Here is a 24,886-nt window from a genome sequence, read left to right as displayed (position 1 = left end):
GTTTAGGGAGCAGCTTTTCACAGCATGTGAGAAAAATAGGCAACATTAAATGAGTAAGAGTGCATGGAGAGCCCTGTTGGACCAAAGTCCCCTTTATTCCAGCATCCTATTCCCACAGTGGCCAAGCAAACAGAAGCCGTAAGCAGGGCTTGAGTGCAAACAGCCCTTGGGTCCCTTGACAGGGCTTTTTCTCCAGCCAGAACTCATCGGAACTCAGTTCTGGCACCTCTTTTTCTAGAAAAATAGCACTGCCCCTTGAGATCCCCAACAACTGGTATACAGAGGCATGTACTGCCTCCCACAGTACAGGAAGAACATAGGCCATAGCAGCTTAGTAGTCACTGTAGGCTTATCCACCATGCGGTGGAGAAAAGAGGTGTTTCACAAACATGAACATTTAATAGTGCATTTATTGATTATATTCTGTACAGACATATAATAGCAAGTTATAAACCTTTTCTTCTTTTACTTAGACCTTAATCGTATAGAACGTATTTACAGGGGAGGGGGGAGGGTAGCCAACTTGAGGTACAAATACCCTGCCCCTCAAAAGAATATCTGAGGTATAAATACAACTATATTTTAAATAATTATTTTCATGCTTTATCTATGTTGGACAATAAACTGTGAGCAAGTGTACATGTTTACAACAGACTGGTATGTACAACATACTTTTTTTTTTTACACACACATTTGAACATTTAAAAAGTATACAAAGAATACACAAGGCTTCCCTATTGGTGAGATATGCTACTGGTGCAATCCTTAGCACACACACACGGCAGTAATCTCTCAACTGGATTTACTACCTATGAAACTTTTTGGGTTTCTCTTCCCAGGATAAGGGTTAAAGGTATGATCTAGAACAGTCGTCTTCAACTGGCGGGTTGGGATCATTTACTTGCTTGCGGCCTGGTCTATAGTGGGTTGCAATAGTAGCACTAACACCATCAAAATATAAGCTAAAAAGAGAGAGAGCAATGGGTCTCCACATGCGTGTTTGGGTTAAAAGCTAGTCCTGGGTCTGAAAAGTTGAAGACTACTGATCTAGCACAGCTTTTTCCCTCAGGTCACATCTGAAACAGTTGGTTCCAATCCATATCTGATCCTTGGCAGTATTCCTTGCAAGGGCAAAGGGTTTAACCTCTGGGTTTGGTACAGAGACGCAAACCACATCAAGAGAATTACTAAAATCCCTGCTACGTTCTTCATGATTTCTGGAGATATCACAAGGACTGTTCTCCCTGGAAACTTCTCCCTGAAATGCTGCAAGCAGATCAACACACAAAGAAGTTCCCCGGGTGTCCCTCACTGCAAATCCCCCCCCTCTCTCTCTCTCTCTCTCTCTCTCTCTCATCATTTCTCACCTGATCTTTGCATGCGTGTCCTACTGTAACATGCAAAGAACAGAACATGAACAGAGAGATGCAAACGAGAGACACAGTGACATAAAACACAATGAAATAAAAATGGGCCAGTAATGTGGACATAGGCGATTGCTAGGAACAAGACACAATCCACCAACACACCATAATTCTTCATCACACAACCCCTTAAAAAAAGTAAAAAATAATAATATAACACTGTCAATGGTAACAATGGGCTGCTTCCAGCTGCATCACTGCCCTGGGATGGGGAAAGAAGGCAACCACAAGGTCACAAGGGCTTTCCTAGGTTGAGAGGGTGAGCAAAATGGAACCAACTGTCCAGCAGGTCACTCCATTTTTCGTAAGACTCACCTGTGTGTGCGTGAGCAGCCTGTTCTAGCTTTTGCAGGGAGGGCTAAAAGGCTGGATTCTAGGGGCAGAGTCCGAGTGTAGAGATATTATGGACGACTGCATAAAAAGTCTTTGCTTTGAACAAAATCACTTTCCAATCTACATCCCCACCCCCCAGTCTTGCCTTACATTGGTTCAGCACATCTCTGTGCTAATACTGCATTTCTACATCAAAGAACAACACATGGAATCACAGAGAATTGTAGAGTTGGAAGGGACCCTGAGGATCATCTCGTCCAACCCCCTACAATGCAGGAATAGGCAGCTGTTCCATATGGGGATTGAACCTGCGACCTACATGGGACTCTAGATTGGGTTTTGGTAGTAAGAAGGCAATAGTCCCAGCAAGGGTCCAAGCCCTGCTTTGGGGGATACTGTATTTCATATTTCACATTCACAGAAACGCAAGATTATTGAATGGAAGAGTTGGAATGGATCCAAAGGGTCATTTAACCCAACCCCTTAGAATGCATTGAACTGTATCTGAACATAAGAAGCTGCCTGGATCAGGCCAATGGCCTATCTAGTCCAGCATCCTGTTCTCACAGCAGCCAAGCAGATGCCTAAGAGAAGCCAACAAACATGACCTCAGCACCAGACAATTGCATCTACAGCTTCTAAGGAAGGCAAAATAACAGCACAATTCTATACACATCTTTCCTAGATAACGTTACTCTTTTATTATGGCTATCTTGCTTCCCCCAAAGAGGATGTTTAGAGTTTATAGGTCTAGGTTTCTTGTAAAGGTGGTTGACCTGAGGCATGGTAGGCCTCATCACTCTGACCCTCCCATTTATCCTAACCTGCAGTCCTTTACACCACATAATCCGATAGCCACAGTATCCTTTATTATCCAACCTCTGAATGTTTTAGAGGTCCCCTCCCTTCAAACTAAGTGGATAAAATGAGGTTATATGGTTATAGTGGAGTGGACTATATGAAGTCTTTCGAACTCCTAACACGGTATTCTATTACAATGAATCGCTTTAGAACTTGAGAATGCTCCAGTTATGATGTATTCCAGTGCTGACTTTTCAAGCCACTGAAAGCAGTTCCAGCTCATGCCACAAGCTTTCCGTTCATTCCTATGAGATTCATTCAAAAGAGAGGATTGTTAAAAGACCATGGCCAGGACTTTCAACAGGTACTTGTGCAGGAAGGTGGCTGTGGAGAATACTTTGCGTTTAAAAGTAAAAAAATACCCAATACCTTTCAACGTATATCTTTTTCAAGGACCTCAACTCAAGACATTCTCCACCAGAGAAGTAGAAATATGGGTGCTGTCAACTTCACACGCATTTCGTTTTTTGAAACATGTGCCCAAGAGGCTTCTAACTGAGTGCACCTGCAAACGGAAAGCAGTGTTCTTCAAGCTTGGGTCCCCAGATGTTGTCACAATTACAACTCCTCTCCTCTCTTGATTGGTGGCTTAGCTGGCAGGGAGTGATAGGAGTTGCAGTTCAACTCTGGGACCCCAAGCTTGAAGAACCCCAATATAAAACATGAGCATGGCAAATACAGGTCTTCTGCAGGTGCACTTTTGAGGAAGCTGTCAACAACCACAACTCCAGGTTTCACACACACTCTTTGTAGACTCAGATTTACCTGGGTGTAACGCAGGTGAAAAGGTTCTGAGAACTTTAAAACAGGAAACTCATCTTTAGGAGGATTGGGTTGGTATCCAACAAAATTGTTCCATTCATGAAGGATTTCTGCTAGTGCAATGGACCCCCTTTTTCTCCCCTCCCCATACACGCTCCAAATCTGTTCTGGGGTTTCCCCCAACTCTCTGGAGCAGATTTGGGGGGTTGTGCAGGGAGAAAAGAGGAAGGCAAAGTTCTGTCGTGCAAACAGAAGTCCTTGCATGATGGAATACAACCCAAGGTCCATGCAAAAGACACAGGTTGAAATGCATCAGGCATTCATTTTATTTGCTTCAGCTATCTTCATTTGCAAGTGTTGAGCTTCAACTTTCCTTGCCGTGTTTGGGGCAGCTCCTCCATTTTCCTTTTCTGATATACACAAGTAATAACAGTACACATGAGCAAAGACTAGCTTGCGATGGTCTGTTGGACAGACAAAAAACTCCTAGGCCTACCTCCCCCTCACAGATTAAAATCTTCCCAAATGCTCTTGAGTGTCCCAGACACTTCCAATTCCCCTACTCTTGTTTTCTACAACTCCACTCAACAATTACACAGTCATTCACACCTCTGCCTCTGTGCAAACCTTCCTTCACTTGCTTTAGCGAGACCCCATGGATGAGTGCCAACAAATCCAGTGGATGCAACAGTCCCTCAACAAATGGCACACAGATACATACAATAAACCTAACATTATATAGGAAAGAATCATTTCCACTACAATCCAGAAATATATATTTAAAGTCTTAAGGGTTTTGCTTCTCAGAAGCAATTCACACTGTCTAAGCAACATAGTATAGTATTATTAGAAAAAAAGAAAAAAAAGGTTGCACCATCCAATATATTCCAGTCAAGGCCTACAGTAGAGGCCTAATACCGATAGGAAGCAGCTTTGAAAATGTACTGTTTGCCACAGACGTTGGAAGTGAGAATCCCGGGCCCATTCCAGACACACTTTCTTCAGGGCAAGACTTATTAGGCCACCCTGTGGCCCGTTCTCTAACAATCAACAGTTCTGGGAAGTATCTATTCGCGTTGCGGCCATGTTGGTCTGCTTCAATCGTCACCTGGACTTTGCTTCTTTCGTTTCCAGGTTCTGATTACTGAAAGAGTCTCTGATCTTAATGACTTCGGCTGCACATATGTGTCCAAAAGCCTTTGTGTACCAGTCGGGTTTGTGGCCCCTGTTTCCAAGAAAGAAAATGCATGCTTGAAGCTGGTCATAGCAGACGTAACTTGGAAGAAACAAGAGATGGAACAGGAATCCCTGGAACAAGTATTCAGTTGCTGGGGAGCAGGGATAGGGAACTTTGGAAGCTGCCATTGGTCCATCTAACTGCCTAATGTCTACAGTGATTGGCAGGCGCTCTCCAGGATTTCAGACTGGGGGCGTTCCCTGCCTTCCCTGGAGATGCCCACCTGGAACCTTCTGCATGCAGCGAAGGTGTCTTACCATTAAGCTGACAATGGATCTTTGACAACCACATTCTTGTTCTGTTAATGATTTGAGATTCCACATCGCATGCTATAGTGCAACTCTGGGCAGGGTATGCATTCACACAAATATGCACACCAACTGTAAACAAAATAAATGGAAGTGCAAACGAAAGCACCCCAAATCCACAAGCGAGGGTTGGAATTTGTGATGTAGGGACCAGACTTCCAAGAGGAATTGCTTTTGAACATTGTCAGGGAACTGCCATCGGAGCCAAGGGTGGCGCTGAGGCTCCCTAATGATGATGCTGGAGAGGGAACCAGCAGAGGGAGAGAGGACGCTTCCGCTGGGGAAGGAGATAGAGGTGACACCAGGGAGAAAGGGGAGTCCAAGGGAGCTGCGGAGAGAGGGCTCCAGGACTCTTCCAGTGAAACCAGCGGGGAGAGCACAGGACCTCCTCTGGGGACGCCCACTCTGCACAGACAGCTTTCGCGCAGAGAAGGGAGACGACGATTGGGTGTGAAAGAACTCTTATGTTGGAAGAAATTCAGGAAACGCCCACTGACGGATTCTTCCAGTGATTGAGACAGTCATGGTGTACTGACTGTCCAGCCTGGGGGGAAAGTTTTGTCCAAACTACTCAGCTCGGAGCAGTTTGCGCTTTACGCACAAGCAACCCCATACCCCATTACAAACATGTTGCACATCTCTGTGGTGGGATTGCAAGGAGTTCTTGTGTGAATCATTTGTGAAGTTGGCCATTTAAAATAATCAATTAAAACCAATCATCATCTCTTCTGCACTATGCAAATGAGGAAGGGGAAGGACAACACTGATTCTGGGCCATACGGCAGTTAATTCTTCTAACAGGGATTGGAAGTTAAAACAACGGAAGAGGAAAAAGTGAAGAAAAAAGGCTTACCTTAAATCAGTTCTGCACATATAGGTGAGTTTGGATTTTCCTGATCCAGAAGGTTCAATGAGATACCTGGACAAGAGCACATTCACTCTAACGCCAAGGACTGCAGCACGGTCATGGTCCACTGAGGAGCTTAAAAGTGCACAAGCGCCTTTAGATAAATTCGTCCTCCAAGTCCTGTTAGGAACAAGAACAGCTTTGTAACAAAAGACTGCGTAGATGCCAGCTAGCCAGGTTTTTATTGTTTGCCGCCAATAGCCTTTACAACGTAACTTACAGAACAAGTAAATCCAAGAGGACGTTAAAAACAAATAAACATTCAGAAATGCAAGCTGTCAAAGTTTAAAATTCTGAACGTCTCCAAATAATTTACATTTAAATCTCATTGGCAGTAAAAAAAAAGTAGGTGGTAGCATTCTTGCTACAAGTACATATAAATCTACCCTGTAGAAAACAACTTTGTATGTATCAGCCAGCAACCATTAATTTTAACATAGCGGACTGACCTATTTCTTTTTAAATGAAGAGCTTGCTTAAATGTAGGCTTCATACATTTCAGGTAATGGAGGTATTTAAAAAATAAACAAATCAGTAGATGAATCAATATATCTACATTTTAGCTAGCTGTATTGATAAAAGGGTTTTGCAGGCTCTGTCCTTCATAAATCTGCCAGGGGTGAAATCTGCAAGATTACCTTAGGACGACATAGTCTCTGGCTGGGTGGGGTGCCAGGCTGTTCTGTACATACTGGTATACATCAGTCTGGCTGTCCAAAGTCTCAATCACTTTAGCATCCAGAAGATCTTCATCCCAAAGATGCTGTTCTTTAAGTAAACGGTTCAAGATCTCTTCAGGAACTGCAGGGATTTCAACCGTGGATTTCCATAACCGGAGAGGTGGACCCTCGGAAACCTGGAAAGCATTGTCACCATAAGTAGCTATATATGCTTACACAGTTAACTATGCTCGACAAGCTAGGCCTTTAAGCCTGCTTAATTTTGAAAGTGTAAATTCAAAACTAAGCCAAGCTGAAAACAAAGAAAGGGATCAAGCCTCTTTTTAATATATAGTAGTTACTGTGCAAGGGACGCGGGTGGCGCTGTGGGTTAAACCACAGAGCCTAGGGCTTGCTGATCAGAAGGTCGGTAGTTCGAAACCCCGCGACGGGGTGAGCTCCCGTTGCTCGGTCCCTGCTCCTGCCCACCTAATAGTTCGAAAACACATCAAAGTGCAAGTAGATAAACAGGTACTGCTCTGGCGGGAAGGTAAATGGTGTTTCCGTGTGCTGCTCTGGTTCACCAGAAGCAGCCTAGTCATGCTGGCCACATAACCCAGAAGCTGTACAATTGGCCCTTGGCCAATAAAGGGAGATGAGCACCGCAACCCCCAAGTCGGTCCCGACTGGACCTAATGGTCAGGGGTCCCTTTACCTTAGTTACTGTGCAAATGTCTAAGTTATGTCTGGTGGATAGTATCTGTGGGAATTTGTCCTCAAAGCACTTATTTTGAAGTGACCTATTGACTTCAGTCTCTTGAGGCTGAAATTCTAATTAGCTGGAAATAAGCCCCACTGGTTGGACAGTGTTCTCGAAGCTACCAACATGAGCCTGACCAAACTGCGGAAGGCAGTGGAAGACAGGAGTGGCTGGCGTGCTCTGGTCCATGGGGTCACGAAGAGTCGGACACGACTAAACAACAACATAGCCCCACTGTGTACGAAAAGACTTACTTCTGAATAGACATGCTTAGGACTGCACTGTTAAAGAATTGCAGGGGGTGAACAGATCCTAAGTGCAACCCATGGACCACATAAGAAATGGTGGGGTCAGAAGCCCTTCGATGATTGTAGCAGCTATCTTCCTTTTGGCTGCAGTTCCCTTGTCTTTACTGATCCTGCCAGCAGGACTGTTGCTAGAGGGTGAGCAAGTAGACCATGGTGGCAGTTCTTGAGGAGAGCTGGAATATCTCTGCTGCAGTCAACTGGAGGCTTCTGACTCCATGTATAAACCAGACCTGAATTTTCTGCCTTAAATTCTATACTGCCCCTCAGTCCACATATCATTTTCACCCATAAAATGCTACATTGGTTTGACCTTCTCTGAAATGTTAATAACTTTGGATGATTTCATCATTGGCTCAAGCTTAACATTTTGCTGGCAATCAGCTCTGCAAAATGATTTCAGATCAGATCAGTTTGTTCCATCTTTCTCACTTTTGGGAGAAGCCCTAGTGAGTGGGAATATTATTTGAAGTTTGCCAAGTTTAAGGCAGTCATTATTTTCCCCCTTTCCAAATGTACTCTCTCTGTGATTTCACTTTCTATGTGAAATACATCGAGATTTAACAACAGTCCTGGAGTTGTGCTAATATACCTTCTTGTAGGCAAGCTCTGCTTGCTCCGTGGTGGAACAGTTGACCCAGCCTTTAAATTTATCCTTAATCTCCTTAAGCAAATCATCCATACAGTCCTGGATGTAAAAACGGTAGTCGGCAGGTTCAGAGTTATTAGTTTTGCCTAGTTCTTCCAAGCTCAGAGGCCGAAGATCTTGCTCCGTATAGGAATTCCGACATCTACTCATTTCTTCAGGGATCTGAGGGTATGGGAACAAGAAGGATAAAATGGTTGGAAGGTTCAAAACTACAGACACGATGACTCACTATAAGACTGGTTGCCAGTCTTATCAGGTCAATAACTAGACAATGCAATTTAGCATATTGCATGATATTAAAAGACCCAAGGAAGACGTATATAGTGGAATATTCACCTGAAACAGCTTCTTGCACTCTGCAATCATGTGGCCCAGACCTTGCGTTGCAGCCAAATTCTCATTTAAATCTTTCTGATCGGGTTTCCCCAGACTTTGTTTCCTCTGCATCACCCTGTCAACGCAATCACCATTAATTAGTTGTGATGAAAGAAAAGTTGTCAGGACTATATTGGGAGCGCCAAGGTGTGCTTTCCTGTGTGAACGAAGCAACATGAAATGAAAAAGCTAGGGACCACACCTGAACGCTGACAATAAATCTTGCGCTCTAGATCTAAACGTGATCTTCATTTTCAACGATGTAATGGAATGGCCAGATGAATTTAGCACACGTGTTCATCATCATGTTGAATGCAGAATTTTAAAAAATGACTTGCGTGATCATCACAGGCATAATCACTAGACCTTTCCCTTAAAAGTCCCCTCAACCTGTTTCCACTGTTCAGTGGGAAGAATTTGCACTAGCCCAAAGGTAGACTGATTTTTTAAAAAAGGGGGAAAGAGTTCAAAGCGTCTTAAGGAAAGGCTTATTTAAGTGCTCAACAAACCACCAGCGAGGACGCCAGGAAGGAACAGAGGACTGAGCTACTTGGGAGACTTGCCTTGGGGAAGAATTTTCCCTCTTGAGGGTGTTCAAGTGGAAAAGCGAAGGCGCTAAGCACACAGCCAGGTTTGTCGGCGTCATCTGGTTTTCCTTCACAGCGGCTGTGACGTCACTCAAAAAGTATAGGAGGATCTGTAGGACTTCTCTGTTCTCATCTGGTAGAAGCATAATGGCTGCCTTGATCGCCTGGAGATGCTGGTCCTTTGGCACATCTGCACAAGATTAGCAACCCTCTCGTCAAGTCATTGATTTTCCACACATATAGCACGAATGCGTCCCAAAGCAAACTCTTAGCTTCAAATACTTCTGACTCGAGTCTGAAGCGATTTCCTTCAGAGCGCTGCATATCATTCATGGCACAAGACTGGATTTCCCTCCCCCCCCCACACTTTTTTTTTTTAGTCAACAGCTTAACTGCCCTCAGGTATTTCCTGCCTAGCAAGAGACTCAACAGTAAAACAAAGCTGTGCATATTCCAGAGTTAAATTTAGAATTTCATTTTGAGAGCCATACACTTCTGCAGACTCGCTAAAAGGGCTGTTAAATTAGATGGGGGGTGGGCCTCCTTCGATTTATTAACATGGGTGGCGACGAAAATGCAAACACTAAGCTCAGCCAACCTGGACTCCAGCAAAAATTCATACACACCAGTGAAACACGCTCCTCAATTGGGGAGGCAATTAAAATAAATAGCCCTTAAAAACAGTTCCCAACTTTGGCACCACAAAATATCCAGACGGTACTTCAATAAGCAGAGAGGATTGCTTCATCGAACAATGATGTAGTCAGTGAAGACTGGGTGGGGAGTCATCCCTAATGTACCGACACATACCATTGCACAGATCCATGGCTACAGAGTACAACAAATACTTTCAATAGCAAATGTCCTTTTTAAAAAAATAAAAAATACGGCCGGTGGCGGCGGGGGGACAACTGACAAAATAGTAAGAGATCTTGATTTGTTTTGAAGCACCAGGGGTTGAAAAATATACAAAAGCCACTCAAGGGAATCATGGAAGTGGTCTCAAATTGTGGAGTATGCAAGAGCTACTTGGGGGAGTTGCGTACATGCAAGAAAGGAACACAAAAATCCAGGGAAGGATGAGATCTGGAGGCAAGTAGCTCTTGCCTCTCACCATCAGCCAAGACGCAAAGGGGTGGGCCAAATGTTCGCTAGTATTTATTTGATTTATTAGATTTAGATACCTTCATCAAAAGATCTCAGGGCAGTTCACAAGATAAAAACATGAGATACAGTGGTACCTCGGGTTAAGTACTTAATTCGTTGCGGAGGTCCGTACTTAACCTGAAACTGTTCTTAACCTGAAGCACCACTTTAGCTAATGGGGCCTCCAGCTGCCACCGCGCAGCCAGAGCACGATTTCTGTTCTCATCCTGAAGCAAAGTTCTTAACCTCAAGCACTATTTCTGGGTTAGCGGAGTCTGTAACCTAAAGTGTATGTAACCTGAAGCATATGTAACCCAAGGTAGCACTGTAATAGCAAAAATAGATAGCTAAAACAGAAACAAGAAGAGTTTGGATTTGATATCCTGCTTTACCACTACCCAAAGGAGTCTCAAAGCGGCCAACATTCTCCTTTCTCTTCCTCCCCCACAACAAACACTCTGTGAGGTGAGTGGGGCTGAGAGACTTCAAAGAAGTGTGACTGGCCCAAGGTCACCCAGCAGCTGCATATGGAGGAGCGGAGACGCGATCCCGGTTCCCCAGATTACGAGTCCACCGCTCTTCACCACTACACCACACTGGCTCTCAACAACAAAACAATAATAACCCCACCGTCCCACACATTTAAAAGGCTGTAGAATATTAATCAGCCAAGGGCCTGGTTGAAGAGGAGTATTTTCGTCTGGCATCTAAAGAAGTATAAGCAATGCCAGATGAACCTCCCCAGGGAGAGCATTCCACAAATGAGGGGCCACTGCAGAAAAGGCCGGCTCTCGTGTTGACACCCTCCGGACCTTATGTGGAGAAGGCACATGAAGAAGAGCCTCAGATGATGATGGTGGAGTCCGGTAGTAGAGAATTCTCACTGTATTTATGAAGGCAGGTGCTCCCACCACCTGACCCATATCAGCCCAAGCTGATGTCATGAGGTTATGTTTTCCTGTTCTTGTGTGTTTTAAGATGGGTCGGAGACGTCATATTTTATTCCTCTTCCCAACACCAATGTGGGATTAGTGCCCCAATCCACAAACGATGGATACATAGCATGGAGGTCACACACTGCCTAGATGGTTGGTACCAGACTGGGGTGCAGCAGAAAGCAGAGGAGGCTCAGAAAGGATGGGCAAGCTGGGAAAGCAGGAGGAACACTAGACCTGCCTTATCCAATCCAGGACATTGTTGTTGGGACTACAATGTCCACCATCCTTACTATTGGCCAAGCTGGCTGGGATGGTGGACAAGAGCCAAGGCTGGGCAAGACTGCTCTGGGCAAACACACATGATACAAGATACATCTGATCATAGCACTATGCAAACAAATGAGGAATAGCCACTTCTGCCTGCCCCTCACATCATGGGGCATGTGAATTTTTCATAGTATGCACATTGATACTACATACCATATTTTTCTGTGTATAAGACAAGCAATTTTGACCCAAAAATGAAGTTCACAATGTAGGCTCGTCTTATACACGGGTAGTGCTGGGGGGGGGGGGATGCGCGAATGGTTTTTTGGTGTGAGCCTGAGATTGTAAGCGGCGATTGGCTGCTTGATTGTTTTTTTTGGGGGGGGGGCGATGCCGAAAATCGCTCACCCACCAGAACGCAGCACTCAACTTGCGTCGCTTACAATTGTTGCTTACAATCTCGGGCTCGCACTTCATTTCAGTCCCAAATGGGACATGCTCTGCATTGCAAGGAGAGGTGGCTACTTGAGAATGGCTACAAATGAAACTACGAACAACCCAGGACTTACATTGGTAGATCTGTAGGAAAGTCTCCGAAAGTTTGTTGGTTATGAGTGGCTCTGGCAGATCGCGGAAATATTGCTTCAGCATGTCGGCCACATCATAGGCAGACTGCCCTTCATAATTTATTTTGCCTGTTGAGCTCTCATTCATCTGTCGCAATGCCTGGATTCTTGACTTGACTCCAGATTTTCGAAAAAGCCCAACCTATGCGACAAAAAGAACAGGGATGTTCATTTGAGGGTATATTGTGCTTGCAGTTAATAATGCGTGAGGATTCTGAAACCAGAATTCTAGTTGCCATGTCAAACAATCAGGGAAGAAGGTATCACACAAGCTTTTCCTGGACATCAAAACCTTTCCAAAGGTAAGCAGTTGATCCACATGTGGAAGAACATGCAAATATGCCGCTGCCCCCTGCCCCCCCCCAGAGTCTGAAGTAGTACAACACAGCTATTTTTGTTGGATACACTGATATAGGATGGAGGAGAATGGCAGAAATTGTTTTTGAGTCTGAAGCTCATAGTCCAATTCCAAACCTATTTGTTTGACTCACTTAAACAAGAAGACAAAAGGTCTTGTGAACAGCTGTGAAAATAAAGTTCTGGGATCATGAGGCAGCCTGAAACCCAGGAGTAGAGCAAGGAATCTAACCTGATCCAGGCAGTGGTTGCGAAGGTATCGCATGGCTTGCTGGATGCTCTGAGGAAGAGGCTGTCCTGTACGCTGGACATTAACGGTGAGGGGAACGCCAAACACATTTCGGTCTTTATAATCTGGAACTTTGATCCTTTTCATAAACTTTGGCACAGCCCTGCAGAAGAGAAGGAATACGGTCAAGATTAACAACCTTCCAAGTGTGCTGTCTCTTTCCAAAACATCTCACATTTCTATTTCTATCTGCGGGCTGTCGAATAAGTAGCACACCAGAAAACATCGACTTGACTCACTGAGAATATCAATATAGAAATCTTGATTGTGGCACTGAGTTGACATTCCATTATGTTAAATGGGGGGGAGAGACACAAGGTAAGGAGAAGAACCATTAACAGATTTTAAGGGGTTTTATGGGCGAACAAAGAATATAGACAGACAGGCGAACAAAGAATATAGTTGATTTAGACACCTGCTTTTTATTAAATTAAAACTTAAATAAACATGCATTTTATTACTCTTATTTTTGCATTTTTATATACTGCATTTCCTCTAGCATGGAGCTCAAGGCTGTGTATGTAGGATTCCACCTATATACTGATCAGAACTACCACCCCATCCCAAATGCTGAAGGAAGTGAGATATAACAAAACAAAAGTTATATTTCACTTAGAATAACAACTTGAATGGCTTTTCATTCTCTTTTACTGTAACATATTGGAAGAGTCACCACAAACAAACAACAAATGTGCCCTTATTTTGCACCCCCACCAATTTAATGCTTTTAGGAGATTAATCTTCCAATCCTAGGTCGCTCCTATATTTTTACCCCCCAGTTGACTCATGAGTCAAGTTGGGAAAGAAGTTGTAGCCAACATTCCAACGTCAACAGAGACAACGTCTTTGCATCCCAGTTAATATAATTTCCTCTCTTATTTGGGAAATCAACTTCCATCAGATTGGCGGAATAAAAGGTATTACAAAATGTTCGCAAGATCAGCATTAGCAACAACACTTCTGTGCAGGTGGGAGCTCTTATCTTTCTCATCGCTTGCTGCAAAACCATTTGATATATGCCAACTAGGTGACAACTCCTTGGGGATATGGCCATGTCAAATTATTTAAGTTGGCTGCATCAAACATGCTTAACTGTGCAGCTACAGAATAAATCTGATAGTATCAACGAAATAGACGAATCCTTCCATTAGCAGATGGATCTTTTCAGTTAATTAGTTAACCTTGTGTACCAGAATCTGCCGTGCCTAAAAGGTACCAGGCAGAATGAGGGTGGCCATGTCAACCCCTGTAAGAGTCAAACGCAAATCTAGCAGTCAATGACCCTTTATAATCTGACTTCTTTAGGGCTCTAGGGAAAGATAGACATGTGAACAATGAGCTTTTTGTATGTTAACCACTCGCTTTAGAAAGCCCTCAAACCCTGTCCCACCACCCACCAGCCTGTGTCGCAGCAGGAAACTGATGTAATAAGCTGGCGTTTGCCAGCAACAAGTTTCAGTTCAACAAATGACCTTTCAGGCGTGTTTCTCCCCCCCACCCCACCCCAGCACCTTCCTTCTCTATCACTTCACCCACCCACTTTGGTAAAAGGCCTTTCCATTTGGTTTTGACGAGTAGGAAAAATCTACCCGCAGGAATTCCAGAGCCCTGCTATTTCACTTAATAAAACCGTTCTGAGTTTTAAATTGAGATCAGCTAGGAAGCAAGTTGGCGTGCAAAGCAAATACTAGCATAGCAGGCAAAACCCATAAAATTCTAAATTCACACTATAGCTACGTAAACAGCATTTTATGTTTATGAATGACTAATCCTCCCCGTGCAAATACCCCCCCCATTTGTATTTCCACGGGGTTTTAACATACGGCGCTATTGACCCGAGTGCTCGCATAGTTTGCATTTTGTCACAACACACAGCAGCGGAATGCAAAAAAGAAACACACATTACGACATCTGCAGAGAATCCAAAGCATGCAGGGATAAACTGGTCAATACTTATTTCTGTCTTTCAGAACAAACAACTTCTGTATTTAGCACAGCTCCCATAATAACAGTCTTTGAACAGGAGGAGCTTTGATGCTGGAGTTTAAATACTCTCTGTGACTCCCAGGGAAAGGAAGGAGGAGAAAGACCAGATGGTAGAAATGTAGAATTGGGAACAAAAAAAACACACACCAATACCACCCCACAGAACTTATATTGTACTTTGGACTGCTTCAGAATCCTACAGAACCAGCAATAGAGATTAGGCAGTGCAGGGTTTTTCAAAAGCATTTATCTGGCAAGGGGTAACTGGACATGAATATGGTCCAACTCAAAGTTTAAAGATAAACTTAAGAGGGTGTTCTCAATTTTACCTATCACCCATTCACCCATGCCAAAACCCCAAGTCTAAGCAACTTTCAAAGGCAGTGCACACCTAAAAAAAAAAAAAATCAACTGGTTTTTGGCAGAAAGGAATGAACACTTTATGTTTTACTGTTTGTAGGTTCTGACTAGCCTCCCAGAGATGTTTGCAGCTCCTTACCAGCTGAAGCCATGTTTATTGGAAGGTGTATATTTCTCCAAGAGGGCAGTTAACTTCAAGAGGGAATATTTCTGCAGAAGGTTCATCTGTGCCACAGACTGGCAGTCGATCTGTAGCAGTGCTGAGCTTAGGCTGGGTCGATGGGAGCTCTGAAAGCTGTGCCACCTCATTCTGTGCCTTCAGGAGAGGGAGAAAGAGAGACATTTAATGGTTAGAAGTCAGAGTAAATGGAAAGCCTGGCACCTGCTGTACCATTTGCAAGATCTCACATGTCAATGACATTTGGAACTTAAGTACAGCATGCACAGTGTGTGTAAAATATTGCAAGGCTAAATTTGCCAAAGTCTGTTGCCTCTATTCCCCTCAGAGAGCTTCACTTTCCAGAGTTTCCTGGGAAGAGGGATTGATTGCCAAACCACTCTGGAAATTGTAACTCTTTGTAAGAAATAGGGGTCTCCTAAGAACTCTTAGAACCCTTAAAATAACTGTAGTTCCTAGGATTCATTCAAGGAAGCCATGATGCAGAAGAGGAAAAATGCTTGTTCTGATTTGTGGGTATTTGACAGGGCACTTTCTATAACTCCTCAGTTGGGCTAACTGGGCTTCTTTTTTTTGTTTTGGTATTATTATTTTTTGCCATAAACCAGTCCAGAAAACGTGTTTCTAGACACAGAGCTATGTAGAATTTTCCAGTCACTACCACATGTATTTAGGATTCTATAGTCACTCTTTGTATATACAGCGCTCAAGAGTAAAACTGCATCTTCAACTCAGAACATGATTATAATAGGACTGCATTTTTTAAAAAAGGAATGTTGTAAAAAGGGTTTTTATTGTCAGGCCTTTGGGAAACAAGTTTTGCTCCTGCCGATTATTCTATAGCTTGCTGGTGCCTTTCTGCCATGTTTTTTGGTTGTTGGTTTTATTTGCGGTACTTTTGTGCATGCCATTTTGTGAAAATCGCAGTTTGTGATTTATAACGGAAAAGTGCCATGAGGAGTTTTTATGCAAATGGGTTTTAAGAGTTATGGAAAGGATTCTACTGAAACGTCTTGTTTTGGTTATATGCTACACCCTTTGGGCTCCTTAGCCTTTTTTGTACATTGGTTGAATACTTCTCGTAGTATGTGACTAACAGGCCAAATAAACACATAATAAAATTAAGATTCCTCTTTATATCCCATCCTCAAATATAAAAGCCAACATGCTGTTGAAAAGCATCACACTTCCTATGTACGCTGTATCAATACAAACATATATATGTATCTATAGCCACACAAGCATGCATATACACCAATATATATACAGTGGTACCTTGGTAGTCAATTGGCTTGGCTCCAGAACAAAACAGCTCCTGAATGCTGCAAACCTGGAAGTGTTCTGGTTTGTGAACGTTTTTTGGAAGCCAAACATCCTACGTGGCTTCCGCTTGAGTGCAGGAAGCTCCTGCAGCAAATTGGAAGCCAAGTCTTGCTTTCGAACCGTTTCGGGAGTCGAATGCATTAAGTTCAAGAACCAAGGTACCATGGTAAAGTCTGTGTTTACTGACCTGTTAGAACGTGTTAATGATGCTCCCACCCCAGAGTCTCTTCTTTCCTGGATCCCTGTTGAGTCTTCCGTATCAATCAAGGAATTTCCTGTACTGTCAAGATCACTGGGTATTGTCCTATCATTGTCCACATCGAGGAGGATCTGCTTGGGAGACGAAGGGCATGGGGACACTGAATCTAGGGCTGAATCAGAGTCTCCTTCGTCTGAAAACTTCTCGGACCACTGGTTCACAATTTTCTGCATGCCTTTGACATGATACAGGATGTCATCGAGCTCAGGAAAGAGGTCTTCGTTCTCAAGGCCAGCCAGGTCCCCCGTGCTGGAATACAGGATAGATCCTGGCACGTTGTCGTAAATGCTGAGGCGGCTGCACATGGAGCTGGAAGAATTGCGCCTCTTCCCAAGGCTCAGGTCTTTGGAGCTGTCGGAACTGTTCTCCCTCCTGAGGGCGAGGTGGCTGTGGCCGTGGAAGCTCCCCGTTCTCCAGTTGACCGAAGTGCTGTTCTCCGAGGGAGCAAAGTTACCATTGGAGAGGGCTTTGGGGAAAGTCCCAGGCTTGTGGTCTTCCGGAATGAAGAAGACTGTGTCTTCAGCAAAGCCCTCCCTGTTTTTGAAGTTCTGTTCCATGACATCGTTGAACGTTGATTGGTTGAAAGGATCAAAGCCTTCCAGGTACATTCCCACTCTTTTATTGTAGGCGCTGAGGCTGCGTGTCCTTGTGATGGGGCTTGGGGTGCTGACGGCACTGCTTGTTTCCGACTGGCTGCTACTACTGCTGGTCTGGGTGGAATTGGAGACGCTTCTTTTACGTACCATAGGGATGTTGATGTGGTTGCCATTGAGGGTGGAGATCTCCACGCAGTTCAGCTGCTTCAGTTTCTCTTCATCAACGCCTTCTTGCAAGATAGGCCCGCTGATGATAAGACCAAGCTTTGAAGGAGCTTTGCTTTTACCATGATGGGAGCTTTTTATTTTAAAGCTCTCCATCCTTTTCAAGAGGCTTCTCGTTTTGGACTTGGCATTCTTCTCGTTAGTTTTCACGTTGAAATTGAAGTTTGACAGCTCTTTAGGAGAGGGCAAGCTGCTGAAGGAGTCCTCGTTTGCCACGAGGTTGGCAGAGGAGCCAACACTGATGACAGAGTTGGTTCTGGTGGTGGGCGCTTCGCTCTGAGAGGCATCTGGGTGGCTGCTGATGCTGTGAATGGAAACTACCTCCTGATGTTCGGTGTGGTCAGTTAGCAGGCCTCCATGACTAGCTGCACTGCTGAGATGAGCCGCTTCTGGGCATGAAGGATTCACATCCTGCTTCGGGGGGAAGACGTCAAATTCCTCAAGCCTGGACCACCTCTTGCTGTCCCTCTGGAAGGTCCACTTGCCACTTATGGCACAAGGCTCATCTTCATCCGAATCCTCGCTCTGCAATGAAACAGGACATCCCCAATGATTACAAAAAACAATGGCAATAAAATACTTCCAATGGCAATACAGTTCATTTCAAATCAATGTTATCCCAACTAACAATGACCTACTGATGTGAACACTTTAGTATTTTCTGCTCTTTTTAGTAAGCCAGTGGATGCTGGTTTCATGTCAGTGTGATAATCCAAGAAGATCATTAGAAGAGCAGAGCCAGTGTAGAGTTGTGCATGCAGTATCAACCTCTGTCTGTGAGACGAGGGTTCATATCCCAACTCAGATGTTGGCTGTATGTTACATGTAACTGTGCACAGTGGAGTCCTATCGACTTTTTTATTTTATTTTAAAGAAAGCATCAATTGCCACATGAAAATCAGCTGGAAGGGGCAAAAGAGGGAGATCCCCAGCCGTGCTCCCTTTAAATAGGTCAGGCCACCCCCCCAAAGCCAGCCAATTGGCTGGCCAGGGGTGACGCGCCCAGGGATTCCCCCAATCGCACGGGGGCTGGTCTCTAGCCACCGCGCGTGTGATGGGAGCGTGAAGCCCGCAACCCCACCTCCTCTGGAGGGCAGAAGTGGCTCTAAGAATTAAAGCTTCTGAGGGGTGTGGAACAAAAGAATGCACTTACAACAGATGGGTATAGCTTTATTATTATGTCTGCAGGCAACCCATGTCCCCCTTCTACTCTCTTCCAGATCCAAAAGGACCCATATATCAGCAGTTGTGTGTCAACTGAACACACACAAAATGGTTGCTGCCTTTACAGCAAAAGAAGACATGGCAGAATCTCCCTCACATTACAGCCATACCTCGTTTTGTTGTGCTTTGCAGATAGTGCTCCTCATGAGGATGTGGGTGTGGATGCAGGCATGCCAGTCATTTCCAGGAAAGGAAATCCCCCCCTCCACCACCACCCCACTTCTGGCCATGGGGAGTAGAACTGCCTAGGCCTGGACCTGGGGTTTTCCCCTCCCACCCCTGCAGTCGGGGGGGGGGGGCAGGGAGCTGGCTTAATAGTATAGTGCAAAAATTACTTTATATGCGCCGGGAAACCAAAAGAAATGTACGACTTGCTTTATTGCTGTGGTCTGGAACTGAACCCACAATCGCTCCGAGGTCTGCCTGTACAAAATTTTCTGGCTAGTGTAATTTCAAGCTATAATTTATTTACTCATTTGGACAACTGACTGGAATTGTGTTGTTGTAAGGGTTGCTGGCCTCATGGTAATACAGTCATACACTTGAATATGCTTCAGGTCGAGCGCTTTCGGGTTGCGCTCCGCGGCGATCTGGAAGTAACGGAACGCGTTACTTCCGGGTTTTGCCACTTGCGCATGCGCAAACGGTCAAAATGATGTCACGCGCATGCGCAGAAGCAGCAAATCATGACCCACGCACGTGCAGATGCGCATTCACGGGTTGCATTCGCTTCAGGATGTGAACAGGGCTCCGGAACAGATCCCGTTCGCATCCTGAGGTACCACTGTATGTAATCTCATCTCCTGAGGAGGGTGGGGAGTTGGGGTTTCGTGCGTTTTACTGTTATCAGCATTGTGTGAAAATGATAACTAACAATAAAAATAATAAATAATGAAACCCAATGTATGCAACAAATAAAAACTATACTCAACATGAAACTGCTTTGAAAAAGGAGGAAAAGCAGCTGGGCGAGAGGCAGATTATGAGCGAAGAAACAGCAGGGTGAGGGGGTGGTTCATCTTCGCCATGCCTGGTATTTCCTCACCCCAAACAAAAGTTTTGTATGTAAAAGACACCAGGATCAATCCCTGGCATTTTCAGGCAGGTCTGAAATCCTGCGATAGAACTGGTTCTAGCCAGCATAGACAACAATGAGCTAGATGGACTAACGGCCTGATGGACTAATGGGTAGAAGACCCTTCCTAAAGGCTAGATTTTCCCTCACTAGGATTTTAAAAGGTGGGGAAAGACCTACTTTTTGAAATCTGCCACTTGGAGGTGGGCATTCCTACAGAATAGAGGGCTGTATCACAACAATGTGGTCCTTTCCCTACAAACAGTCATGAATTTCAGAAGCAGCAAAGTGCTTGAAGACAGAGCAGTGTGTTCCATGACAAGGTGCTGAGATATGTGTGTGTGTGTGTGTGTATGTGTTATGCATTTGAAACTTAAAGAAAACAGCTTTACAAAACAGAAGGAACTACACAAATCTTTCGGTTTCTATGTGCTGCCACTAGCCCCTGTAGATGTTCTATTAAGTTACACGAGATACCATTTAGATCAGTGGAAAAGTGCGGCATGCATAAAATGTTCCACTGGTGCCAGCGAGGGCAGGACCATCCAAGCCCTGCTCTCTTGTTTATTTTCCCTAATGCAATTAAGAGGCAGTTCTGAATTGTAGCAGCTTAACTCCTTACTGATCTTAAAGGTCTTTCAAGTGTGACTAATGAGGCCATGTGGGAGATTGCTGCAGGTTGATGCCTCCAGGCCTCTTACCATATCTTGTCGCCTCCTTCCCTCAACTCAGCAGCCATCAGTATGTGAGGACCTCGAGAAGATGCTTTTTCAGGCATTGCTTCAGGCATTTTAAATATTTGACTTCATGGAACTCGGGAGAAGCAGAAGTCGGCTGAGGGTGCAGATTAATGCACGCCCAACATGACAATGGCGTCCGCTGATTATCTTCCAGGCGGTGCTCAAATGAGATTTTGAACGTGGAAGATCCGCTTCAAGTTTTTAAAACTAGAAAGCTAGGGCAGCATCAAGACTGCAGAAGTGGCTCCTCCACTTTTTGCTGACATGGAACAGCACGTACAGTGCGTAACTTACTTATTTAGTTGCTATACTGTCTTAATAATTTTATTTGTGGCATTTCTTTCACACACTGGTGCACAATATAAAAACCAAACAAAGCTAAGAGTCTGTTTTTAAGGGGTAGGGGAGAATAGACCAAGGAGGACTAATGAGGGGGTATAGCTAAGAAAGGAATTTCTGTTACCTACCTCCATTTACTTTCTCCCATTTTCTTGGGGAATGTTCAATTCTCTTGAAAGTTTAGACTGATTTTTCCCCTTAAATGAATGGGAATGTAACAGTTTCAAATCTATTTCAGATACCAGATTTCAACCGCTGGTAAAGTCAATTTCATTCCTCTGGGCATTTGGGAACAGAGGAAGTTCAGGTGTTCATGCTGCTGTTTCTAGGATTGGGTAGCTATGTTAATGTTTCAGATGGAAAAATGTATAAAGAAGGTTTATATGTAGTTATTGAGGCTATGCAGAATAGATGTACGATATAGAGTGTTGCCCAGTCATGTACATGAAGTCTTGCACAAGATCATCACAATGTGCTAAATTCAAGTTGTGTAGCAAAATCTTGTTCTTGCACAACAGTCCACAGAACAATATCTCTGCCAGAATGTCTTGTGTTGGCATATTGCTCAATCCAACCCAATGTACTTTACTGCTTTAAATGTGGATATTTTAAAAACTGGTTTATTATTGCCAGCCACTTTGGGGACTTACTTTGGGGAGTCAAAAGCAAGCGTTACAAAATTTGTAAACAAGCACATTTTCAAAACAGTGACACTTTGGAATGGTCCTATGGTTGCATTCGGAAGACTGCATACAGAGGATTGCACAGGCAGAGGGCCTTCTCGGTGGTGGTGCCCGTCCTGTGGAATCCCCTCCCATCAGATGTCAGGGAAATAAACAACTATCTGATTTTTAGAAGACATCTGAAGGCAACCCTGTTTAGGGAAGTTTTTAATGTTCGATGTTTTATCGTGTTTTAATATTCTGCTGGGAGCCACCCAGAGTGGCTGGGGAAACCCAGTCAGATGGGTGACATACAAATAAAACAACAACAACAACTCCTCATGTAATACTGAGGCCAACTCATTCTGCCCAGTCTGCAAACCCCACCTGGGGGCAGAGGTCTATCTGTACTGGCCATCTTTAAGCAACTGATCAAAAACAGCCTATATAACATAGCGATGTGCCTTATAAAACTGTAGATGATTGTCAAGATGACTGAAAAACAAAATGTTGACATTTCACATACTTGACATCTCTGGCAGCTGTGTTTTTTATTATTAAAAAAACCTATTCAATGCAAAAGCACCAAAATTCACACAGATTTGGCACCAGGATATCAGTTAACAGATCTTTACCACCATTTTGTAATGAACAGCTTTGATGGAGATGAAAAAACTCAGATTCCATCTTGAAAAATAAGGACCATCAGGCATGAAGCTTCCAGAAAGGCAAGTTTAATCCTGACAACTCTGTGCCCATTAAAACAGACAGTCTGGTGTTGAAAGAATATCAGTCTGACCAATGATGCCTTTGTTTGCCACATGGATAAGGGAAGAGAATGAACAATGTCATCCTATGCACGCTTATACTTGGAAAGAAATGCCATTTTGTTGAATGGTGCAGACACAGTAAGTATGTTTAGGGCTGCAGACTGAATCCCATGCACACCTGCAAGGGAATAAGACCCACTGACATCAATGGGGGCTTACTTCCAAGTAAACATATACAGGAAGCCAGAATATCAACCAATTCTTTACAGTACTGTGACAGATTCGTCAAGGGCACTTACCCGCTTCCTGTGTGGACTGATCTCTAGCTTCATCATTGCACATTTGTTTAAAGTATTTAAACGCCTATGCAGGGAGGGGAAAAAACAAAACAAGATTAACAGTAAACCTGTCATTCTGTGAAACTAACTATTTCAAATAAAAGATCATCTTGGAAGCTCTCACTAAGCTTATTTACATGCAAATGCCCCAAAGGAGAGCCCCAGAATAGCACATATGTTTAATTAACACCACGTTACATCAGCTGGAGACCAGATTCTGTAGAGTGGTTGGGATGCAGATGCAGAAGCGTAAGAAAATGCTGTCCTGAAGCAGTTCCTTATGAGTCAGGACCATAAAGGAGAGCTTGTTCAGCCAGAAACCATGAAACGTGGGTAATTGGAGTGTGGCTCTTGTTTTTCTAATGGAAAACTACCAAGCCCTTCCAGAGACTGAACTTTCTTGGAATGCTGCACTCTATGCATGCAAGCAGGAGTTAAGATATTTTGGAATAAACCGTCTGCATCTAGCACGGTGCTCAAATGGCCTTAAGGAGACATCGGAATTGAAAAAGAACACCTGAGAACTGCCAGCCATTTCCCCTTAATACGGTGCAATTTCACACAAGCTGGCTCAAAATGGACTTGGAGAGATGGAGAAATTGCTACTGCTGTTTAGCCTTATCCATTCAATTGCCTCCTAGAATATCTCTGTGTGACCACCTCCCTGATTTCCTTTAGCTCTCTCCTCAAAACTCATCTTTTCCAGATCTCCGTAGTCCCTACTGTAACCAAGGCAAAAGGAATGTTCACATGTTACTTTGAACAAGTGTACAATACGTTTATACAACAGCTGGGCCATACAATTATTCACATGTAATGCTTAACATGTGTAGAGTCTGTGTAACCGAAGTACCAGTTGTCTGCCTCTATGTATGCACATACAAGTGTTGGTGTGAATGTAACCTGTTGATTTGTACAACTCAATGATTTGTGTATGCAGATTGTACACATGCTTAATGTGAACAACTGTACGAATAAACAGCCAAACTATTTGCGTACACAGGAACACATATTGCACACTCGTTGAATGGAACATGTGGAAGGGTTTGTAGGATTGCTCACATGTGTTGAGGCAGCTTGTATCAGTGTTCAGTGTAACATCTGAACAAGTCCAGCTGGGATAGGAAGAGCATGAGGTTCTTAATCTCAGGGTTGTGGGTTCAAGCCCCACGTTGAGCAAGAGATTCCTGCATTGCAGGGGGCTGAACTGGATGACCCTCGTGGTCCCTTCCAACTGTACAGTTTTATGATTCTAAGCCTAATTTCTCCAGGGCACACACCCATTTTAAATGATCAGAAGCTACAGCAACAAAGGAACAGGCAACAATAATTGTAATTTATCATCAGTATTACTGTACATACAAAATCCTGGGGCAGAGGGGAAATCACTCTTTTCTTGACCAGATCAGATGGAATCCTTCTACCCGTATGTCTTTGTGTGGTGCAGCTTATTGAATCTGTTTTCATTTCCTCCCCCCCCCACCTACCAAGCTAAAGCCTCAAAGAAGAAAACTAATTTCCCACACATCAGGTGCCTAGATTGTTCTTTTCAGTCTGTAATATAATTATTTTCAGTATAGCTCCGGGAGAACTCTGCTAATCTATTCCCAAAACGAAGAAAATCAGATTACTTTTCTCTCTCTCTCAAGGTTGTACAATTTTTCTCATAATTTTACACCAACACACAAAAATGAAACAAAAAGGATTGCTGGGTTGTTATTTTAAGCGCAAGTGGTTAATTAAAGTAAGCTTACCAGTAAAGATACTACTTCTTCCTTATTTTTTTATTTTTATTAAATAATACAAGTTACAAATAAAAATGTGCACCCCACCCTCGAGACCACTCCATTGTTAACTATCTAACCTCCCAAAATTTCAGCACCTCTTGCGATGGTTTGACCCCTTTCCGTTTTCTTAGTACATATACCTTCCATATCTCTTCAAAATCATTCCTCCTCCATATTCCCTGTCTTACCTTGATAGCACACATTAATTTATCATTAATAGCTATATCTCACACC

The 24,886-nt window shown here is 43.8% G+C and overlaps 1 protein-coding gene across 7 annotated transcripts in view; it reads right to left on the bottom strand.

Annotated features, from left to right (window-relative positions):
* Positions 1-392: 392 nt before the first annotated feature.
* DLC1 (DLC1 Rho GTPase activating protein) overlaps positions 393-24,886 on the bottom strand; it is a 254,199-nt gene continuing 229,705 nt past the window's right edge. For 6 of the 7 annotated variants that reach the window (XM_081875618.1, XM_081875622.1, XM_081875620.1 and 3 more), the window contains 11 exons: positions 22,827-22,890; positions 16,825-18,242; positions 15,276-15,452; positions 12,734-12,893; positions 12,088-12,286; positions 9,135-9,357; positions 8,542-8,659; positions 8,149-8,367; positions 6,471-6,688; positions 5,779-5,952; positions 393-4,605 (listed from right to left, as the gene is read on the bottom strand). In XM_081875618.1, the coding sequence (XP_081731744.1) occupies positions 4,485-4,605; positions 5,779-5,952; positions 6,471-6,688; positions 8,149-8,367; positions 8,542-8,659; positions 9,135-9,357; positions 12,088-12,286; positions 12,734-12,893; positions 15,276-15,452; positions 16,825-18,242; positions 22,827-22,890 (3,091 nt within the window). In that variant the 3' untranslated portion in view covers positions 393-4,484. The remainder of the gene's footprint in view (positions 4,606-5,778; positions 5,953-6,470; positions 6,689-8,148; positions 8,368-8,541; positions 8,660-9,134; positions 9,358-12,087; positions 12,287-12,733; positions 12,894-15,275; positions 15,453-16,824; positions 18,243-22,826; positions 22,891-24,886) is intronic. The other variant, XM_081875621.1, reaches the window with a different exon arrangement.

The sequence above is a fragment of the Podarcis erhardii genome (genome assembly GCF_964252035.2).
Source record: "Podarcis erhardii genome assembly, chromosome: 9".
In the NCBI taxonomy this organism is placed as follows: domain Eukaryota; kingdom Metazoa; phylum Chordata; class Lepidosauria; order Squamata; family Lacertidae; genus Podarcis; species Podarcis erhardii.
The sequence above is the reverse complement of the archived record's forward strand: the minus strand, read 5'-3'. Positions and strand labels throughout refer to the sequence as shown.